Genomic DNA, 21,634 nt, shown 5'->3' on the forward strand with positions numbered 1-21,634 from the left:
TGTGATAAAAAGACTGTCTAATGGAACTGTGCTGATTTTTACAGGAGCATTTTAAATATCTAAAATATCCTAAATCCTCTTTAAAAGTTAAAGGAGAAAGGGGAAGAAGTATAGTTATGCTTCTGCAGCAGTGTGTTTTGTGTAATGCCTTGCTTCCTCCAGTATTCCTTACCCTCAAAGATCCATGTCATTTTCTCATTCAGAGAGCCATTTTCTTGCCAATTGTCTCATCTATTGGACTGGACAGAAGCTAGATGCATGCATGACCTGCAAAACTGGGTTCATTTTAAACTGGCCGGAAAAATCAGTGCTTTTATAATATCTTAGCTTTGCCACATCTTTAGGAGGGATACCATGAGCCCAAGATGAGAGCAAAGCACACACGTGCTAAGAACAGATAGAACTGATGGCTGTTGCTTGAGAGCTTGTGGGAACAGCATGAAGCTGTGTCAGGGGAGGTTTAGTTTGGATATTAGAAAAAGGTTCTTCACCCAGAGGGTGGCTGGGCACTGGAACAGGCTCCCCAGGGCACTGGTCACAGCACCAAGCCTGAGAGAGTTCAGGAAGCCTTTGGACAACGCTCTCAGGCACATGGTGTGACCCTTGGGGTGTTTGTTCTGTGCAAGGCCAGAAGCTGGACTCGATGATCCTGATGGGCCCCTTCCAACTCAGCATATTCCATGATTCTGTGTCAGAAGAGTTAGTCTCCCCTGGTGAATTTAGGTCTGAACAAGGGCTCTGTGTCACCTTTGCTCCCTTGCAGAGACTGGAATGAGAAGCTGCTGCAGGATGCCTGCCGCTTACTGTCGGGTGAGATGGATCTGTCTCCTTCTGCGCCTGGTGGGATGGTGGATTTCCGACGCACACTCACCCTCAGCTTCTTCTTCAAGTTCTACCTGACAGTCCTTCAGAAACTGAGCAAGAGTGGCACTGTGAGTGCTCCTTGGGAAGGCAGATTTGGGGAAGGAGAACCTCTTTGTGCTGCCTTGGTGGGGAAGGCACAGGGAGGGTTCAGATTTGAGCAGAGTCACACCTGATCCATGCTGCAATAGCTGCCAGAGCTACTCTACTGCTTGTGTAACAGTGAGTTTTGTATCTTCCCACTTGCTTCCTTGTGGCACCCTCACCTTGTGGTGGAAGGGTGTTGCTCTGTGGGTTCACAGGATGATTCCTGGACTTCTCCCATTTGCTGCATTACAAGTGGTCCTGTGGCTCTGTGGTTATGCTTGGCACGGAGCCTGAGCCTCGTTTGCCTTTAACTCAGTAGATTATGGATTACCTTAAGTGGAAGATGGAGAATGGAGAATATTCTGAGCTGCTAGGGAATGTGAGAAGAAGGGAAGGTGATTTTCTTTAATATGTCTTTGGCAGAAAAATATGTGTGAGCCTGTCCCTTCAAACTACATCAGTGCTACAGAGCTGTTTCACAAAGATCCCATTGCAAATGCCCAGCTCTTCCAAGTAAGTAGAAACTTTCCCAAGTAAGTAGCAGTGTCAGCATGGCATAGATGCAGGCTTTTCTGTAGCTCAAACTGTGCTTCTTATCTTCTTTTCTCCCTCAGTATGGTCATCACATAAACTTATAAAATGCCATGTGTGAAGCTTGTATTTGGGTCTCAGTCCTTTCCTCACTTTAGGATACTATTCTTTCCTACCATTGCCCAAGACTGTTGCTGACAGCTTTATAAAAATTGCTTTTCCTCCTGTAGCCAGCTCTGTATCCAAACTGAAATTCCCCTTCAGCTTTCCCCAGTCACAGCCTGCCTTTCTTGGCACCTCTCAGGCTGCAGATTCAGGATGTATCTTCTTTCTTAATTCTCTGTTAGTGACCCGTTCTCTTCAGCATGGAGAGTAGAATCCAGTTTCAGAACTTGAACCTTCTTATGCAAGCTGTGAAATCAAACCCTTCTCTTCCACAGCAATTTCAAAACCCAAACTCCTTTCACTTCATTCCCTACAGCTCCCCTCTGTGTAGCTGCATCTCGTGGCATCTTGTTTACCTTCCTTTCCCACAGGACTGAGCCCCCATCCCATTCCCCATTCACTAGAATGTCTCACAGTGCCTTTTGCTCTCTCATCAATGCTTCCATCCCCTTCCACCCAAGCCAGTAGTAGTCAGCCCTGTGTTTTACTCCAGGAAGTGCCCAAGGGGCAGGCCGTGGAAGACATGGTGGGCCGGCCTCTGGTGCACGTTTCAGCAGCCAAACAAGCCAGTGGAGAAGCTGTGTACTGCGATGACATCCCTCACTACGAGAACGAGCTGTACCTAACGCTGGTGACCAGCACCAAGGCCCACGCTAAGATCCTGTAAGTGTCGCTTCTGACTTTCAGATGTTGGAAGCATCCGGTGCCTGGTGGCTTAGAAAACACCAATCTGTCAGGGTGTGGGTGAGGGAAAGGTTTTTGCTTAGGTGGGAACTGCAGTTCCTTGCACATTGTTACATGGAGGCGAGCAGTGTGTGTGACAGCTGCCTTGCAAGTCTGCGTCAGTGGGAATATGAGAGAATTAACACCAAACTTTGGGCTCTGCTGAAGCACAAAAGCCCTCAGCCTAGGCAAACTTTCTGCATTTCCCATCTCTTATACTCAGGCATGCAGGACTAAAAAGGAGCAGGGTAGGAGAGCACCACAGTGGCTAAGGAGATGTCATTTTAATCACTAACCAGAGCATGCAGCTTGAAGATTCTCTTTCTGTCTGCCTGAAAAATTAGGTTGTAAGATGCAGTTCTACCAGCACTCCTGCTGGTGAGTCAGCTGTGTGCACTGGGTTTTGCCTTGCATGGTGCTTGCCTGCACTGGCTGTGGTCAAACCCCTCTGCACAAAAGTAATTTGTGAATTGGCTTCAGCTACGAGGTGTAGCCCTGCTTGTGTTAGGCTGTAGCAAGGTGGACAGGTCAGCATTTGGACGTGCAGCTGTCTCAGAAAACATCCATGCAGAGCATGACTGGTACCTAATTAATAACAATAGTGACTAACCAACTCCAAAAACACAGTCCTGCAGGTAATGCCATCTACATTCTCATATGAATTTTAATGCTGTCATATTGCAGGACTGACTGCCCCCACAATCCCTAATTTTGTTTACATGGTGGTGTCTCTGCAAGCTCTCATCTGCCCTCAGCTGCTTTGATGTGGGACACTCTGTGTTGCACGGGCTCGTGTCATCCTCAGCAGCCTTGCAATGTGCTGTTCATTCCTTAGGCAATATTTCCTGCCTAGTTAGGCTTCCTGTCCAGAGGTTTCCCATTGTGGCATGGGCAGCATGATAGTCATGGATGCAAGGATGTAGTAGTTGGCTCCCAGGTTATGAAAGAAACTGCTCTGTCATCATAGTTAATTTTCAGGTGTTGCAATGTGCAATGCAGACACTTAAGTGTTGTTGCTACCATCAGGGCAGATGGGGAGATAGAGAAAGCATCACGTCCATGCTTGTGACCACAACATGCAGTGTTTTCTAGAGGTTTCTGTACACATTCTCATGCATTTGCGTTGTGTACAGATATTTCAGGCTGGGACCCTCTAATATTCTGTAGAGGAAGTAGTAGAATATTTAATCAGGGGGCAAAAGTATCTCAATGATTTTGGCAGTCAAAATATTGAATCTGAAAACTTCTACCTCATCTGTGTTAGATTTTGAGCACCAAGTGTAAATCAGACATCATCTGCCTCTGCATTTGTAACTAAGGGAAAGTGTTAGGGGGTTGTTTGTGAGCTACTGCTGCAGAAACACAGGAAAGAGAACTTTCCAAAGAAAAATAGCATTTTGAGTTCCTGCTGTCTAAGGGTTCATGTGGGAAAGTGCATTCATATATGTAACGCCTTTTTAAAAAAGTCTGTGGCTCACTGGCATGCAGTAACAGCTGCTTTCAGGCACAGTTTATATCAAAGTTTCAGGAATCTAAACAAGTTGCTGAAAAAATTGCAGCGATTTACAGAAGGCAATAAATCATTCAGTCAGCAAAATCAAAGCCACAGCTCTTCTATTCACAACTGTTTCTGTAAAGCCAATGTACAGAATATTGCAAGAGGAACCTAAAAGTCTTTTGTAATGTATTTTTTACTAAGTTTCTCCGTATAAAAATTAAATTATTGCCCTTTTTTAGTTATTTTGTCTCTGAGTTTTAAATCTATATATGATTCAAGCAGACAAGGATTTTGGTTAGATAATTCTTTTGCTGATTACCAAAGAAAGCCTTTCATGAAGGTTTTTGTCTTTTTGAGCATCGCTTCTTTTGCATCCTCTTAAAAACCCTGAAGCTTCCTTGTGATCAATCCTCAATTTCTCCCTGGCTCACCCATGGCAGATGATACATGTCTGCACTAAAAATTCATATTTATGAATAAACAGGGAATTCTTGCCTTCATGGCAAAAATCATGGCAGCTAAGAAGACAGTGGAAGCACAGCATCACTAACACCAACTTGTCATCAAAGAATCTTTAGTAGATGTGGCAACTGGATCAAGTTCAGATGTGTCTTAGGGAAAAGATGTATGACATAGTCCAAAGAAGCAGGCTGGTGATCAGTCTCACAGTCAGGATTAACATTTTCATATAGATCCCAAATGATTTTAGTCTAGTATGTTTCGCTTTCTGTCACGGTCTCGCATGATATTCATGTGGCATAGCCAGCCTTGAGGGAATCAGGCCTGAATTTGTATTGGAATCTCATAATCACTTACACAAAGAAAAAATGAGAAATAACACTCTCTCTCCTTCTTTCTGTAGTTCTGTAGACACATCTGAAGCTCAGAGTGTCCCTGGGTTTGTGTGTTTTGTCTCCGCCAAGGATGTTCCTGGCAGTAACATCACCGGCATCGCTAATGATGAGACTGTCTTTGCTAAGGATGTGGTATGTAGCTAAAACTAGCCTTCTTCAATCATGCTGCTCAGGAGATAACATTTCTCATATTGTCCAGTCAAGCCCTCTGCTTTATGCAGAGATAATTCTAACTGCACCGGGGTCAATAGAAATCTTGGTGCCAAATTCAGTAAGGCCCAGTTCCCCTTGCCATGTGCCCCTCTCCTCTGTGTTATCTCCACGATTCTTCTCTAAGCTGCAGCCCCCTGGGACAGGCTCACTCACTCAGCTGCTGTCCAAATTTGCTTGTGATTATTTTCCCTGGGCTGATTTTAAATAGACTGGTCTGAACAAACAGATGAAAAACTGCATAAAAGGAATAGACAAAGAGAATTATCACGAGTTTCTCGTTACTGCATACACGCACCCCAAATGATGGTGGGTCGTAATCTTGCCTGTAGGTCACCTGCGTGGGTCACATCATCGGTGCAGTCCTTGCAGACACACAGGAACATTCCAGGAGAGCAGCTAAAGCTGTGAAGATTAAGTATGAAGAACTTAAACCTATTGTCACAATTCAGGTAAGATGGCTCAGGTCTGCATCTGCAGTTGGCTTGGGACACCCTGATGTCTAGTTCTGTTCTCACGCATGTGGTTACTTAACCCCATGTTGTGTTTGTGATTGTGTTTGTGGGTGCAACAGGATATGGAGAGAAGGAATAATTTTGTATTTTAATATACAGAAGGCACATCTTTGATGCCCTACGGGTTTAGAGTACATTAACTTTTTCTGTGCTATTTAAAGCTGAAACAAATAAACCAAACTCAGGCAGATATATTGTGCTCAGCAGAAATTTGTTTAAAAGAACAAGGTTACTGTGAGTTACATTCTTACCCACAGAGACTTGCTTTTAATGTTGTCTGGTATGACCCTGCTGGCTTCACTGATATCCATTCCCTCTTCATTCTCTCATTTATAACAAGCAATAATAAGGTGTGAAAATGTCTTTTCTAGCTCTGTCACTGCACTGCTCCTCTGAGATTTCTGCAGACCACTTGTCAAGTTTCTAAGCTGATGAAATTAATTTTCAGATGTTCACTCCCCACTGTGAACTGTATGGACACAGTCTTTAAGTGGCTTTTCTCAAAGCTGAAGAAATTAATGTCAACAATGTGTGATCATTTCATGCTTTTTTATTTTTTCTAATTAGAAAATTTGTTGACAAGATTTCCTTATGGGACAGTAAAAGCAAATAATAATATCTACACAGCATTCATATCTAGAAATGAGAAGGAAAAATCTATGAAGCCATTCTTAGTGGATAAATTAGAACCATGGGATTCTAATTAAATGTTTTTAATAGTCAGTATTTTGTACCATGTATTTTGTAATGTGAATTGTATTCATGCAAGAAGAAAGAGTCTGTGCACTGTCTCATGGAGACATTGGTACTGTCATCTGAGGACAGAGATTTTGGGTTGTTTGTGTGATTTGTGGATTCACAAACAATGTGTGAGACCTTTGCCTTTTCTGAGGCTTCTAGCTGTTTGTTCAACCAGGGAACATGAGAGTGGAGCCAAAAACGTGCTGATTTTTTGGTTTTTGTTGTTTGATCATTCTGTGGGGTTTTTTCATTATGGAAAGCTTCAGTTTTGGCAAAAGGAAAATGCCTTTGTAAAACTTCCCTTAGAAAGATGATTGTATACTAGCTCAGAAGTGAACTACTTCTGTGCTTCTTATCTGAGAGATTTCATTTTCTCTTTGTGTCTTTTTCTCCCATTTTTCTTATTTTCCTTTCTCCCACCTTATGGGCTACAGACAAGAGTTAATATAAGTTATAGCTCTGGTGGCTACAGGCCTTTAGGTTCTGGGTCCACAATGTAAAATGAGTCACAAGGAGTACCTTAAGATTGTCCAATTATGGTGTTGGTTGTGAAATTGCTGTGTTGCCAAAAGTTATTTTGTACTGCTTTTAGTCAAGTCTCTTGGCTATTCCCTTAGTTAGTGTCTGCTAAGTTCTTGTGCTTTTTATCTTGGGTATTTCTTCTTCAGTCAGAGGAAGTTTTGATTTCATTCCATTTACACAAAAATGTCATTGTGTCATTCTGTTTCCTAGGAAGCTATTGAGAAACAATCCTTCTTTAAGCATATAAAGAGGATTAATAAGGGAGATGTGAAGAAAGGATTTGAAGAATCTGATCACATTTTGGAAGGTGAGAATAAGCATTAATAATTCTTTTAAAATAGAATAGTTTGTGACAAAAGAAGTCAAGCTATCAGCCTCCTTTTAATGCATACACTACTGAGAGTAAGGCTTGCAGGAATAAATTAATCTCATATAAAGTTTCAGGCCAGTATACAAATGTTATTGTTTCAAACAGACCTGGATGCTCCCAGCTGTGCCCCAGAAAACACTCTTTTCCAATTAAAGGACACATTTTTCTTGAGCAAATATTCTACAAAGTGGTTTGGTTTTTTTTTTTTTTTTTCCTGAAATGTTTCCCTATCCAGACATAGTCTGGTCTAGATCTTATAGACAGCCAATTTCCTTTAATCTGGTGTATGGCTGTATCTTAGGAAAATGGGACACAATGAACAGATCAGGGCCAAGACCAAGAACAGAGGTTGATTCTGACATTTAATTATGTGTACCATGACTGGAAATTGTACTCTCATCACTGACAGGTAAGATGTCCTGGGAAAGAGCCACGTGCAGTGATAGAGTTGATTCCCAGTTGGATCATCTTAAGGCATTTTTGGGTTTCTATTTTTGTTCTCCTGTTTCAAAGTCTATAACCTTGTATTTTGTCGACTCAGACTACACTTGATTTATTTTTTTTCCTTATCTCAGTGTTGTTACCAGTGTAGCCTTGAAAGACACCAAATACTGCATCTTAAGGGATGCTGGATCAATGGCATGGTGTACAGGCTGATTTTTGAAATGCCAGCCACTTGTGTTTTGGAATGAAGATTTCTAGAAAGTGGAAAGGAAGCATGTCTGAATTTTTTATTGTGTTTTGTTGTTTTGTTTTGAGTTTATTTTTTGTTGTTTTTTAAACGTTGAACCAGAAGTGTCCATTTTAGAGCTAGTGATATCCAGTGCTGGGCAAAGCAAAGGGTTGTCACCTAACACATGTACAAAGGCAGTAGATTGAAGACAACATGTCATGGGATACCACTTATAATACCAGGGATGCCCTTTCTATGGGGCATTTCTTTCAATTTTCTAGGAGAGATGTACCTTGGTGGTCAGGAGCATTTCTACCTGGAAACCCACTGTACTTTGGCTGTGCCAAAGGGAGAAGATGGTGAGATGGAACTCTTTGTGTCGACCCAAAACCCAATGAAGACACAGGTACTTCTCATTAACCTGGTGCCTAAAAGGCAATTGTTTCTCAGTTTCAGACTAGATGAATGGTTGTTTTATAGTTGCTCTTATTTTATTCTTCAGTTAAAAACCACACAGGCTTGGAGTTGAGTATGGGATGTAAAGTCCATATCCATCCTGCTGGAGTCCTGAATCTCTTTCCAGGAGATTCAGAGAGATTTCTGTTGGCAACACATCTTTGTCAACAGCAGTAACAGGCTTAGCCCTTTCTGGAGAGCATCCCAGCTGCTCAGGAGACATGGTGCTTGAATGACACATCAGAAAGAGAGGGGGTGAAACCAATGGCTGTGCACCAGCTCTCCCATTCCATGAGATAGGCTGCTGGCACCATGGGGTGTCCTTGGCCTGCTTACTGGCTCACCAAGACTGTCCAAAGGTCTCTCAATGCAGCAAGGGTGGTATGGACATCAAACCCTGTGCTAAATGAGACCTGTGTCTTGGTAACCTCATCTTGCGTCAGTCTTTTCCTGATTCTGTCCCTGTGTGCTGCAGAACTGTGCCTTTTCCCCTCAGAGATCAAATGCTGGCCTTCCCCTCAGAGATCAAATGCTGGACTTACTGGCTCCAATTGCATCAAATCCAGTATTTGCACTGCTGCAATGGTTTCAGGAAGGCAGTGTGTTGGCATCTAGCTCTTAACGTCAGCTGAGCTCCCTACATGTTCTGCTGTTTTGTTTTTCTTTAGGAGTTTGCTGCTAATGCTCTGGGAGTGCCTTCAAATCGGGTTGTGGTTCGAGTGAAAAGAATGGGAGGAGGATTTGGAGGAAAAGAGACTAGGAGTACTATTTTGACATCTGTAGTGGCTGTTGCAGCCTTCAAGTAAGTTTGGGTGTGGGGAAGAAGGATTTTTTCCTTCAGATTGTCCCAGGCTGCCTCTTTCTGGAGCACCATTTGCACTGGAGCACTTTCAATACCCTCCATGTTTTCTTACTGTACAACTTACAGCAAGCTTGGAATTTCCCAAAGAAGGTGTTCTCAAAGGGTTCTTAGCTGGTAGGAGGGATTGAACCTGCCCAGAGGGGCTAAGTTTATGTGGGAATGTCAGCTTTTAATAGGAAAGGGGGAAAATCTCCTTACTCTATTCCTTTGGTGCTCTCTGAAAACTCTTGTATCTCAAATTATTTGCCTCTCCACCTCACTTCATCTCAAACCATTTCAAGATCCAGCACCAGCCATGTTTATTGTTTTGTTTAATAGAGGTATGAGAATCTTTTCCTTGTTCAAAACTCTGCTACACCAGTCTTGCTCCATTATTTGTCTGCTCTTCTGCAAACTCCCTCATTGGATTTTTCCCTAGGAAGGGTGGCAGGCCTTGGAACCCATGCTTTTCAAACCCCTAAAAACTCAGGGAAAGAACCTAGGCTGCAACCATTTGTGAAGAGCAGATTGGAAATGTGCTTCTGGTTTCTGGGGTTTTGCTGTGGGCTCATGTTTAACTCTGCAGGTTTGGGGTGAGCATGGCCTCTGAGATGACAATTCTGCCCTGCCTGTAACCCTGCCCTGCCCAGTACTGCCCTTACTGGCAGTGCTAGAGGGATCTTGCAACACAGCAGCAGTTTGATACAATACCTTTGGAAGAGAACAGCCAAAATGAAGCTCTGTTTCTAAATCGACTTTATTTTTTTTTCTGTTCTGAGCAAACAACCTGTTTTCTCTAATTAATCAGTAATGCATTTGCATTCTTTTCTTCTCTTTATCTCTGCCAGCCAAACCACTGTTTGACATCCTGGAGGTTACAAAATAACATCTATGACATTCCCTAGATACTCGTACAACCTGAAGACAGGCACGCGGAAAGCAAAATTGTTAGGAAAAAAAGAGCAACTCCTACTCTCCCCCTTGTTTTCCTCTTTGGTTAATAAATAAGCAAATAAAAGCCAAGGTCAAATTGAAGGCTAGTTAGTACTTTACTTTGCATTATTATATAATTCCTATGGCATCCTCTCTTTCAAAGCCAAAAGAGTGCCTTGAGAAATAGTCGCTCAGTTATTAGCATCTGTCTCTAGAAGAAATTATCTTTTTTTTTTAAAGACAATACTCTTTGCAAGAGTTTTCACAAACAGGTCCCAACTTTGGAGATTTTTTTTTTTTTTTACTCAGTCTTGCCATTTTCTTAAGAGGAAGACATATAAACCAAGCAGTTTACCCTTAACTCTCCATTGCCACTCTGGAAAGACAAAGAGAAGAGTCTTGTTCTGCAGGAACCATGTTGTGCATTTCAGGCTTTGCCTAAAAAGCTGTGCTCTTTAACAGAACTGGCCGTGCAGTGAGGTGCATGCTGGACCGAGATGAGGACATGCTGATAAGTGGTGGGAGACACCCCTTCCTGGGGAGGTACAAGGTATGCACACACATGAGAAGAATACATCTGGTCTCAGTGTTGTCCCCTGAGACATCAGAGAGCAGTAAGATTTTGTTAAAAACTTGCTGCTATGGTCATTTCACTGCTGATCTCCCCCACTGCAAATGGGCCGGGTCAGATGGACTATAGCATTTTTCCTGTTAAAGTGCTGCAGAAGTTATTTTGGCTTGCAGGGTTCCTTTCCTGTGACCTCAGCATAAATAATTCTGCCTTCCTTGCAACCAAGGCTTTGCTCCTGTTGACAATCCCATTGCTCTTAGAGGCTCCCCCATTCCTTTAAAGCATCCTTTACACAGCAATGTGCTTTGTTATCTTCCTTTCTGCTTCACTCCCCATCCAACTGCTGCTGCTTTTGAAAGCAAAAACCTGTTAAGGAAATTGTGGCTATGATAAGTGGCCAGCACTTAATTTAGAAGAATTCTCTGGAGCAAGATTGAAACATGCATGGACCCTTTACTGAGGAACTCCCTCAGATGCTGGCTATGCCTGTCCTGTGCTGCACTGGGGACAGCCAGCCCTCTCTGCCTGTATGAGATCCATTCAGTTTTTGGAGGGAAGCACAAACCAGAACATTTTGTAGAAAACTGATTACTGAGGAGACTCTCTTGACAGGTTGGTTTCATGAAGAATGGGAAAATCAAGAGTCTGGAGGTGTCATACTACAGCAATGGGGGCAACTCTGTAGACCTCTCTCATGGCGTAAGTAAAATTTTCTGATGGCTGATTAAGCAGAAGGTGTTTTTCTGTGCAACCTTTTGCTCTGACTTCAGAGACCTTTTGCCTACAGCATTGCTTGCACATGCAGCTCTTTGACATGACTGAAAACAGATTTTGAAGGGGTTTTGGAGCTTCTACAAATGCTCTCTGAGCCAAATGACCTGCCTTGGCATGTGCCACATAATTTTTATGGATGCTGTAATAACTCAGATTGAGCAAAGGTGTCAAAAATGTTTGCTTTTCATTACAGAGGGCTGTGATGGAAGAGTAGTTGCACAATGCAAGATGACTGATAGATCCCCAGCTCTGGGGAAAGATAGTTCCTTGGAAGGAGAAGCATCCCAGTCAATAGGCTGATCAGGGCAGAGTGCCTAAATCAACAAGCTTGTTAAGGACTGGCTGAAGCCAACAGTGTTCACAAGCAGTGAGGACAAAAAATGCACCTGAGTCCTGAGTTTGTCTTCAAGAAGTTTTGCACTGATGAGTAGAAAACTCTCCTTTGCTGTCATGTGGGTGACCAACTCAATAGCCTAGTGTCACTCAGGTTCATTCTAGCTCACTTTCTCCAGTCCACTGAGTCTTTGATAATTCTCTGCAAAAATGGATCAGTTTCAAGAGGAAAGAACTGCAAGAGCTCTCTACCAGAGCCACATTTGATGCTGGCAGTGTGGCTGGTGCTGGGCAGAGCAGAACAGCAGGCAAGTGTCTTTGCATAAGCTGAGAGCCTGGCTGAAAGGACATCTATGTAATTGTCTTTTTGACTGTGTTTGAATCAGGGGACTGGCAAGTGCTTCATGTTGAAATAAAGTTGGGTTGTGCGTAACACCCTCTCTGTGCTGCTGCTGGAAGGGAAATCTGGAAATACAAGCCAGAAAGAAACTCTGGCCCTCTCCCAATGTGGACAAAGATCTCAAATCTTGCAGTTCAGATGTAGTTATTGAAAATCTTTATTTCATATCATTGCCCTTACTGCCATAGCCCAGTGCTGAGTCACTTGATACCAGCAAGATTTCTTTTCTAGTAACAGATTACTCAATATAATGAAAAGAAAACTGTTTCTTCCAGACAGGTAATGGCATTTAGTAACTGTTTGACTCAACATAAACCCAGGGCCAAAAAAGGACGTTGAAGCTCAATCTGTCCCAGAGCTGTAAGTGTCAGCAGAGAAGTGTGCTTATTGTCGTGTCCTTCAGGAGGACACCACTTGACACTCCACTGCACGTGGGAGGCAGTTCTGGCTGCATTTCAGTGCTCATCCAGCTGTGTTGACTTCAGCCCTGCAGGGTGCAAGAGAAAGTGCTGATTGTTGTAAATTAGCTTCAGAGCTTCCAGTCTGGTTTTGGCACTGGTGAGAAGTCTGACATCCAGTTCATGTAAAATGTGTCCACCTCCATTCCTTCTCTTCACCAGGTTATGGACAGAGCCCTGTTACACTTGGATAACTCCTACAACATCCCCAACGTGAGCAGCGTGGGCATTGTTTGCAAGACCAACTTGCCTTCCAACACGGCCTTCCGTGGCTTTGGAGGGCCCCAGGGAATGATGATTGCTGAGTGCTGGATGAGCGATCTTGCTCAGAAGTGTGGCCTGCCACCTGAGGAGGTACAGACCCACTGACACCTTCCAGGCTGGTGCTGCCTTTGAACAAGCTCTGAGAACTGGATCAGCCATACAAAATTTTTAAGCATAAGAACTTCTGCTTCATTTTTGCTGAGCTCCTAGCAGGATCTCAAACTTGTGTGACAGATAAAGTCCAGAATGGATTATCTTCTGTTTAGTTAAATTCCTTGGTAGCCTCAATTTTATTACATCTGCTTTAAGAATAGATATTAAAAAAAAAGTCCAAAGGCACTAGGTACCTTAATCTTACTGACAATGTGCTGTAAGTCCCAATCTCTGAAAACTCCCAGCCTTAATGTCTTAGTTCCTGTTTTCCCATAAAAAGATATATGCTTGTTAATTGTTTTGCTCTGTAGAAAGAGCAAAGAAGTAAATTAGGAACCAGCCCACTTTAGATCTCATCCCTCCTTGCCCGAAGCATTAAACTTGGCCTGTCCTTTCTATGTCTCTTTGGGAAGGTGCGGAAGCTCAATCTCTATCACGAAGGAGACACAACTCATTTTAACCAAAAGCTGGAGGGGTTTACTCTACGAAGATGCTGGGATGAATGTTTGTCCAGCTCCAGCTATCATGCCAGGAAGAAACTGATAGAAGAATTCAACAAGTGAGTGCTCTGGAGCTGTCTTGTGCACCTGCTGCCTACCAACTTCTGAAGTTCTCTTAGCAACTCAAGTGCTGTGAAGTCAGACCTTATTATTTGCAGAGTGACTTCTAAAAATTTCTCTTTTTGAAATCCCTTCATGCTCACTGTCTGAGGAAAACTCTATCAGTGAGCTGGTAGCATAAATAAGGCCGGAATCAGACCTAGCATGGCATGATTTTGTAAGTGAAATGTAGCGAAGAAGAGGGAGTCTCTTAAGTCCAGCTAGGATTTTCACACGACTGACTACCAAGGCAATTTGTTTAGGCTTTGCCCTGCCTTATAATCTTTTTTAGTTGGCTTGTGTATACAACTGAACAGTTAATAGTATGGACAACTGCTTCTATAATGCTTGGGGAAAGCATCTTCAGTTGGAATTTCTTCTTGTTGGAACCCATGAAGAAAGGCATTCCTTAATACAAATTAGTGATTAACTCTGTCTATATCACAGTTAGGTATTTAATTTCTATTTGATACACAGTCAGAGGGAAGCACAGTATTGTTTTGTGGTAAAAGGCACCTGGGTATACCAATAATGTTCTTTCCTTGCAGGCAGAACCGCTGGAAGAAGAGAGGGATGTGCATCATTCCTACCAAATTTGGCATCAGTTTCACTGTCCCATTTCTGAACCAGGTCGGTAAATATCATTTGACTTTTTGCTAGAGAAGCTGCATTTATGCTGCCTCCCCCAGGCCTTCCTCCATTTGTACCAAACTGGAGCTTCTGGAAGTAATAAATTAGTTAAGAGCAAGCATTTTTTAAGCCAAAATGAACAGCACAACAGTTACCAGTTTATACTGCCCAAAAGACACCATAACATAGCTACATTTCCATGGTACTGTGTTAGGTTAATTTCCCTGCCTTTCTCGATAGTAGAAACGCTGCTCCTGTGTTTGAGCTGATTTGATGGACTGTCAGCAGTGTTGGCAATTTCAGGTGAAGAGTGCATCTGTGTTTCACAGGGGCAGGATTGGATTACTTCACCTGCTTTCTGAGCTGAAAATACTGACTGGGGTTTGTTATGCCTTTGGAACTTCCAGTGAGTTGGTGGGACTAAACCAAACTCACCTCAAGTGTAAACAAGTGGCTTTAGTTGCACCAAAGAACAACCTTAGTCTGGTTCTGAATGAATTCTCTCTGTAGCCCGCTAAGTACTCCACTAGTTAATTTATGATGATTAATGTTCCCTGTTGTAGGCTGGAGCTCTGGTCCATGTGTATACAGATGGCTCTGTGTTACTTACACATGGGGGGACTGAGATGGGTCAAGGACTTCACACCAAAATGATTCAGGTAATAATGAGTTTGGGCTTAACTGCATAAGACATCTTTTCAGGAGAATTACTCTCCCTACAGTATTGCCTCAGGCAGCTTGACACTTCCTCTGTGTGCATGCAGAGGGTAAAAAATCATGACTAATTCCTCTTCATTGTTTCAGCAGCAGTGCTAGATTTCCAGAGTATTATCACAATTGAGAATTAGAATTAGATTCTTCATCATCTTAAATCTCATTATATTGATAATGCAGGTTATGCTTACAGTTTATCTTCTCTGGCAATTTCATTTCGCCCTATAAAGGTACAGTTTACATCCATTTTATACGAAAATTAGTGGTATTGCAATCATAGATATCTGCATATGCTAGTGCCTTTGTAGTTAAAAAGGCTTAAGGGAGCAGGAAAATGAAAGGAAAATCTCATAGGGCTATTGATCTTCTGATTCTTTTAATTGTTGAGACAAGAATTTAGTCTCACAATAGTGCAGTGAATGTCATTGTGGCAGAAATGTAGGTGCTCACAGGCATTCAGTCTGTGAAATGCAAATGTAAAAATGTTCTGGCTAGTTCTCAGTCACAAACAACTCGGCCTGCAGGAAAAATGAAGTTCATGGTGGGAGAGGGTAGAGGTTTCACTGTGGGTCCTGGCAGTGCAAGCAATGACTGGCAATGCTCATGGATAAAAAGTGCTGCTTACCAATTGTTTATCTTTGCTCCACAGGTTGCTAGCAGGTCCCTGGGAGTCCCCACCTCCAAAATTTACATCAGTGAGACCAGCACAAACACTGTCCCCAATACCTCCCCGACAGCTGCTTCAGTCAGCGCGGATATCAATGGAATGGCCGTCCATGTATGGAAGCTGAGTTATTGAAAGGAGTGGGTCACAAGAGAGGGCTCTGGAGCATGAAGAGATGTCCTGTATTTATTTGTTGCTTAAGGAAAACAACCATCAAAAGGCAGCTCCAGTCTAAGGATGCCTCATAACTTCTTTACCTGTTATAGCTACCAGTGGCACTAGATTGTGAATGACTTTATTTTTTTGAGTTATTCAAAACTCTCCTTCAGTCCTTTGGTAGCTCTAAAAATAGAGTATTTGGGATTGCTCGAAATGAGCAGAACAAATCATCCATTTAAATAGCCAGCTTCTAAGTAATTAATGCAGCCTTATCTATAACAAATGTATTTTGCTGCATGTGTTAATAGCAAATGGTTTGAGAGCTGTGCTCCACAAGCTCTAAGTGTTGATCAGCTCAGAGCAAATGTTGTGCTGTAGCAATGGCATGGTCGTGGCTGTCTGCCATGGTGGAGTTACCAATACATATATTTGCTGGGTATGTGGCTTTTCCATTCTAGAAGAACAACTTAGCACTGGCCATTCTCAGTTTAAAAGAGAAAGGGAAGTGTAACCTGTAAAGTAAAATCATCAGGCTGTTTTTATTTTCTGCATGGCTTATCTGAGTAAGTTGAATTTTGGGAAGAATTTTTTTTTTTCCAGTGTTAAAGGATCATCTTGTAAGCTATGCTGAGCTGTCCTGTACAGACTTGGTACAGATACAGTTAATGTATAAATGAGTGGACTTCTTATATTTTGTGTCATGGTCCAGAAAGTTCTGTGCTGAATTTGGGATTTCTTTCTGCTATCAACACAGCCTATCTCCTTTAAAATCCTTTTCAGGAAACATTTCTTCCTATGTAGCAGGACATTTGTTAGTGAACTTTGTTTCTTTTTATGATTTGCCAAAGTCCTAAAGGCAACATTGATTTAAATAGAAGGTTCTTTGAAACTCTTATAGGGCTCTTAATACGATAAGCTGGCTATTCAAATCTTAAAATATTTCTTCCCTCTCTCTTTGTTTCTAGAACGCCTGTCAGACTATCTTAAAAAGACTTGAGCCTATCAAACAGGCTAATCCCAAAGGATCCTGGGAAGACTTGGTAAGCTGTCACGAGACAAGTGGACATTGTCAGAGATTGTTTTAACCATGTGTGCAGATGTGTCCTCCAGGCCTTCTGCATCTTGCTAGCACAGGTTTGAGCACAGACAGTGAAACACAACACCTGGCACGGATTTCCCAGTAATTAAAGCTTGCAAGAGGGCATCCCCAAGACATCCATTATTACTGTAATCCTGAGATTTCCCCAAATTTTGGGGCCTGCCTAGGACAAACTTCATCAAACAAAAGTCTTGAGTGGTTATATGTATCTTTCTAGTCAGGCTACAGTCTTGGACAGAAGGAAACCTGATTTTTAATGAAGGGATTCTGTAGCATAGACAACTCTTGCTGAGCTTGCCATTCAGCCCCTGTAGTGCTCCTTGCCTGCAATATCTCTGTATCCACAATGAGAAGAGATGGGTGGGCTGTAAGGCTCTCTTCAGATCCAAGCTCTGCTCTTCATCAGACTTGAAACTCTTCAAGTTTCAACATCAGTTTTGACTTTGATTTGGAAGTCAGGATAGAATTTCCCTCACTGAAGTCAAGATGACCTGTCAATTTAACCTTTGTCTCTAAGGCTAAAAGTCTAACCTGTAGCTGAGAGATGAACAAACAAAAGCAGGTCTCATCCTCTGCCAATGGTTCAAGTTCTGCCCTTGGTAGCTGCTGACGGGGCTATTTGGGGGAGTAGCTGCAATCATGCTGTTTGGCAGTGCTGGAGCTGGGTAGTGTGACAGCTGTCTGTCACTGGACATTTTCTACTTGAGGCTTCCTGAAAATGTTTTTGTGCAGTTATGCTGAAGGGTCTGGTTGTACAATCACTGTTTTCGAACTCTTGTTCACTTTGTCAGATTAAAACCGCCTACGAGAGCTGTGTCAGCCTGTCAGCCACAGGGTTTTATAGGTGAGTGAAAATTCACACTGCAGAGGCACTGACTTGATTGCATGGATTGCATCCAGGGAAATTCTGGGAGGATTTACAGCCCCCAGCCCCCTGTCACTGCTCTAAATAAAAGCTGCATTCCCTCTCCTACCTACAAGTGGTAAGCTGAGGTTAACAGTCTCCTGGCTGGTGAGAATCGATTCCTGTTGGAGCACAGCTCTGAGGACAAGAAAACCTGGAGTAGATCTAACTTCATTCCAGCTGACCTTGGTCTGAAGAGGCATAAATGAAATCAGAGCTTTGCCTGGGGCTCTGCTCTGTGTCAGCCTTGTGACCTAGTTTTGCACTAGAACCACCATGCAGTATAAGAGGGGTTGTCCTTGAGGAAAATCCTGTCTCTTATGGCATGAGCAGATACCAGTGTTTCCGGATTTGTTCTCCCACTTCAGACTCTTGCTGGGCCCTGTGTAGCTCTGAAATGAGGCACTTCTCATAATCAGCTTTACTGCTGGAGGAAAGCAGAGATCCATCTTCTTTAAGGCAGAGGGGTTGACATAAATAAATAAATAAACACAGTGTTGAGAAGAACCTATTTAGAACTAAAATACACTATGAGTTCATTTCTTTTGCATGTCTGAAATGTATTTTTTCTCTTAACCAAGTGACTTGTCAGTTTTTTAATAAACCTTCAGATAAAGTAGAAGTAGCCAGATACAAAGTTTGCCATGAACTGTGCTTAAAATCAATTCTTAGCTTAACAGAGATTTTGCTTCAGCTTGACTATGTTCTGAAATTTAATGGCCCTAAAGAAATGCTCAACTGCACTCTAAAAGCAATGGATTTGCTACTAGGTTGGTGAGAATTAGTTTATAACCATCATCACAAGCCCTGAGATTCATGGGAAGATAAACACGGCTAAAGCAGTTTGATAGTTTCAATCAAGTTTTGGAATACAGAACAGATTTAGCAAATTTCTATTTATAGTTGTTTACAGTTTTCCTTTCTGCATGGGCTTGACAGAAGGAATAAAACAAAAGTGAATGAGAATTTTGATAAGTTGCAATGTAGTTGTATTTGATTTTTTCACGTAATGAAATGTGTGGTTTTGTTTCTTTTTGTATCAAGGATTCCTGACCTTGGCTACAACTTCGAAAAGAACGAAGGGAAACCATTCTCCTACTTCAGTTATGGCGTTGCTTGCTCTGAGGTTGAGATAGATTGCCTGACAGGTGACCACAAGGTGAGGGGTCAACAGTGAAACAGCTCTCTGTGTTTTGGTGAAGGGAACATCCATGGGGAGTTAGAACAAATACTGGGTGTCAGCTCATTCCTGGCTCTGTCATTGGTCTGGTGTGACCTTCAGCAAACGTCTTAACTCCTCTGTTCCACGGTGCAGCAATCCATAAAGCGTAATAAAACAATAAACCCTGTGGGGATTTGGGGCTTAATGAATGATTGCAAAAGTTACTGGATTTGCTTGAGTAAGAGATAGCAGCATTGTGTTGGCACAAAAGTACAGAAACATCCTGGAATTGAGTTAATCATTAAAATAACACTGAAGGCTTCTGGAAAGAAAGGAAAGGAAAAAAAAAAAAAAAAAAAAAGAAGAAAAAATTATCATCAGAATCGACCTAGCTGGTTATGCTCAGGTACAGACCAGCATCTTGGAATTAATATTAACTGGGCCCATTGAACCTCTAGGGAAAACTGCAGTGAGTTCCTCTGATTTACTTTTGGGGTGAACTCAGATTAAAAGTCAGTATGAGGAGTTCATCTGAGATAAGATTATAGAACACTGTCCAAGCATGGGATAGTGTTTGGATACTCCTCCTCACATGAGACCACGGTGTACCAGTTTCAGTGACCTGTGTTGCTTTACCCTTTATTCCTGTGTTTTAGAACATTCGCACAGACATTGTTATGGATGTTGGTACCAGTCTGAACCCAGCCATAGATATAGGACAGGTAAGTGAAAAAGTGTTGCTATTTCCATCATGTTAAAGCAATCACACTGCTCTCTGGTTTTTCTATTTATTATCCCTCTCCAGGCTGCGCCTTTGCAAACACCACCTTTTAAACTTGGCGCAGAATTACATAGGGGAATATTCTGTTAGGGTTTGGGGTTTTTTGGCTTGGATATTAAGACTACAGGATATTGTCCAGTTACCACTCCAGTGATGTCTTTCAGGCTAAATCCCACACCTGATATTTATACTTCTATCTGTCAATATTAAGTTTATTTAATTTAGTGAAAATTCTCCTGTGACTAAGGAGTGTGGCAGACTGTCCTCCAGCTGCTGCTGTGTAGAGTTCTCAACAGGAAGTTGGACCAGGTACTTATCTTGTGAAGTCCTTGGGCAGGCACAAGATTACTTCAAAATTTTGTGCAGTAATAATCACAATATCTCTTAGCAGATAAAGGTAAAAAACACAGGGTTGTTTGACAGACCAAGAGATGAATTGTTAGACATATGCTTATCTAGCCATCTTAGCTCCCTGGCTAACTCTAGATGTTGATACGGTGTAACTCTAATGAAACTGCTGCAGGATTTGGGATGACAGGAGAGCATGAGTTGCAGAGCTCTGCTACAGCTAAAATGAAACCTCCTTGAAAGTGACAGTTTTTCTGAAAGAGATTTTTTTTTTTGGTAGTGTCCAAGGGGAGAAAGAGATTTTCTGTCTTTGCAGCTTGTCACTTTAGGTTTGGGAGTTGAGAGATGGGCTAAATGGAGCCTGTCAAAGTGGTCTTAAATTCCTGTGTCCTTCCATGAATTGCTGCAGAGGATCTGGGGGCATAAAAGAGAAAGGATGTGGCCTGAGTGCAGGAACACCAGTACACAGAGATGGGTCAATGAATGCTTGTGCCAAATCTTTAGACTGCTCTGGCTGTCAAATATCTCAGTGGGCACAGAGAGCAGAGCTGCTTTGTGCAGGGCTGTTCAAGCACATCCTGCTCTCATAATGTTTTTTCTCCTAAAATTCACAGTAGAAAAAATATGTAAAGAAGTTTTTTAGTACTTAAATTGATATGGGAGTGTTTTTGCAGGTGTCTGTGCTGGTGACCTGATAATACTTAGCAGCACTTCAGAAATAGTTTATACTGAAATAGAAAGCATGAAATAGTTTGCCTTCAGATGTTTCATCTTTAGTCCTTTTAGTCTACTTGTCCTTTGAATTATCAGGTTCAACTCATTCAGTGTTCACCTGCCTGGGAAGAAATCAGTATTTTATAACTGATTTTTATTTTTTTTCTGTTGCTTCATCAGAAAATTCCTGTCCTGTGTTTACAGAAAATCTGTTTGCATGTATTTGTAAATTGCTTCACCTCCCAGGGAAATGCAGCCACATTTATGTGGGAACACAGGGATTGTGCAAAGATTGTACCCAGCAGAAGGGACAAGGACTTAGAGATAAAAAGCAGGATCTGACTCAGGTGGGGAGGGTTGAGAACCCTGGTGGATGTCATAACTGTTTGTCCTTGTGCAGGGAAGAACAACAACAAAGGGAATGTAACCTTGTTTGGATGTGTTTGTAGATAGAAGGAGCATTTGTCCAGGGCATTGGGCTCTTCACCATGGAGGAGCTGCGCTACTCTCCTGAAGGGAACTTGTACACTCGAGGGCCTGGCATGTACAAAATCCCGGCATTTGGAGACATCCCAACAGAATTCTATGTGTCTCTTCTCCGGGACTGCCCCAATAGCAAGGCAGTTTACTCATCCAAGGTACGCCTGTGACATCTGTTTGCCTCTTACTGTCCCATAACACTGCGAAGCTGAGTGGGATGAAGTAATGATTCTGTGTGTCTAAACAGTTCATCTCATTATGCTGTGGTTACTCTGAGGGCAGGATGTTTTTCTGTTTCTTATCAGAAATGTGTGTACTATCCTTTCTAGTTAGGAAGAACTGAAATAACCTGCACATTGCTACTGTGATTGTCCATTAGACAGAAATGAAGTGGCTTTGCTGTGTCAGAAAGCTTGTGTTTTCTTCCTGTTTCTTCTTTAATTGGAC

The 21,634-nt window shown here is 42.3% G+C and overlaps 1 protein-coding gene across 1 annotated transcript in view; it reads left to right on the forward strand.

Moving 5' to 3' along the window:
* The window catches only part of XDH (xanthine dehydrogenase), a 48,529-nt gene that overhangs the window by 25,060 nt on the left and 1,835 nt on the right, over positions 1–21,634 (forward strand). Inside the window, exons 16-35 of the mRNA XM_010393502.4 lie at positions 764–932; positions 1,372–1,461; positions 2,138–2,307; positions 4,728–4,851; positions 5,262–5,381; positions 6,918–7,014; positions 8,032–8,156; positions 8,875–9,008; positions 10,443–10,530; positions 11,164–11,250; positions 12,679–12,870; positions 13,347–13,492; positions 14,081–14,162; positions 14,726–14,821; positions 15,526–15,654; positions 16,665–16,739; positions 17,590–17,642; positions 18,747–18,861; positions 19,521–19,586; positions 21,157–21,345. Coding sequence (XP_010391804.4) covers positions 764–932; positions 1,372–1,461; positions 2,138–2,307; positions 4,728–4,851; positions 5,262–5,381; positions 6,918–7,014; positions 8,032–8,156; positions 8,875–9,008; positions 10,443–10,530; positions 11,164–11,250; positions 12,679–12,870; positions 13,347–13,492; positions 14,081–14,162; positions 14,726–14,821; positions 15,526–15,654; positions 16,665–16,739; positions 17,590–17,642; positions 18,747–18,861; positions 19,521–19,586; positions 21,157–21,345 — 2,347 coding nt within the window. The remainder of the gene's footprint in view (positions 1–763; positions 933–1,371; positions 1,462–2,137; positions 2,308–4,727; positions 4,852–5,261; positions 5,382–6,917; positions 7,015–8,031; positions 8,157–8,874; positions 9,009–10,442; positions 10,531–11,163; positions 11,251–12,678; positions 12,871–13,346; positions 13,493–14,080; positions 14,163–14,725; positions 14,822–15,525; positions 15,655–16,664; positions 16,740–17,589; positions 17,643–18,746; positions 18,862–19,520; positions 19,587–21,156; positions 21,346–21,634) is intronic.

This window comes from Corvus cornix, chromosome 3 (genome assembly GCF_000738735.6).
Source record: "Corvus cornix cornix isolate S_Up_H32 chromosome 3, ASM73873v5, whole genome shotgun sequence".
NCBI classification, from domain to species: Eukaryota; Metazoa; Chordata; class Aves; order Passeriformes; family Corvidae; genus Corvus; species Corvus cornix.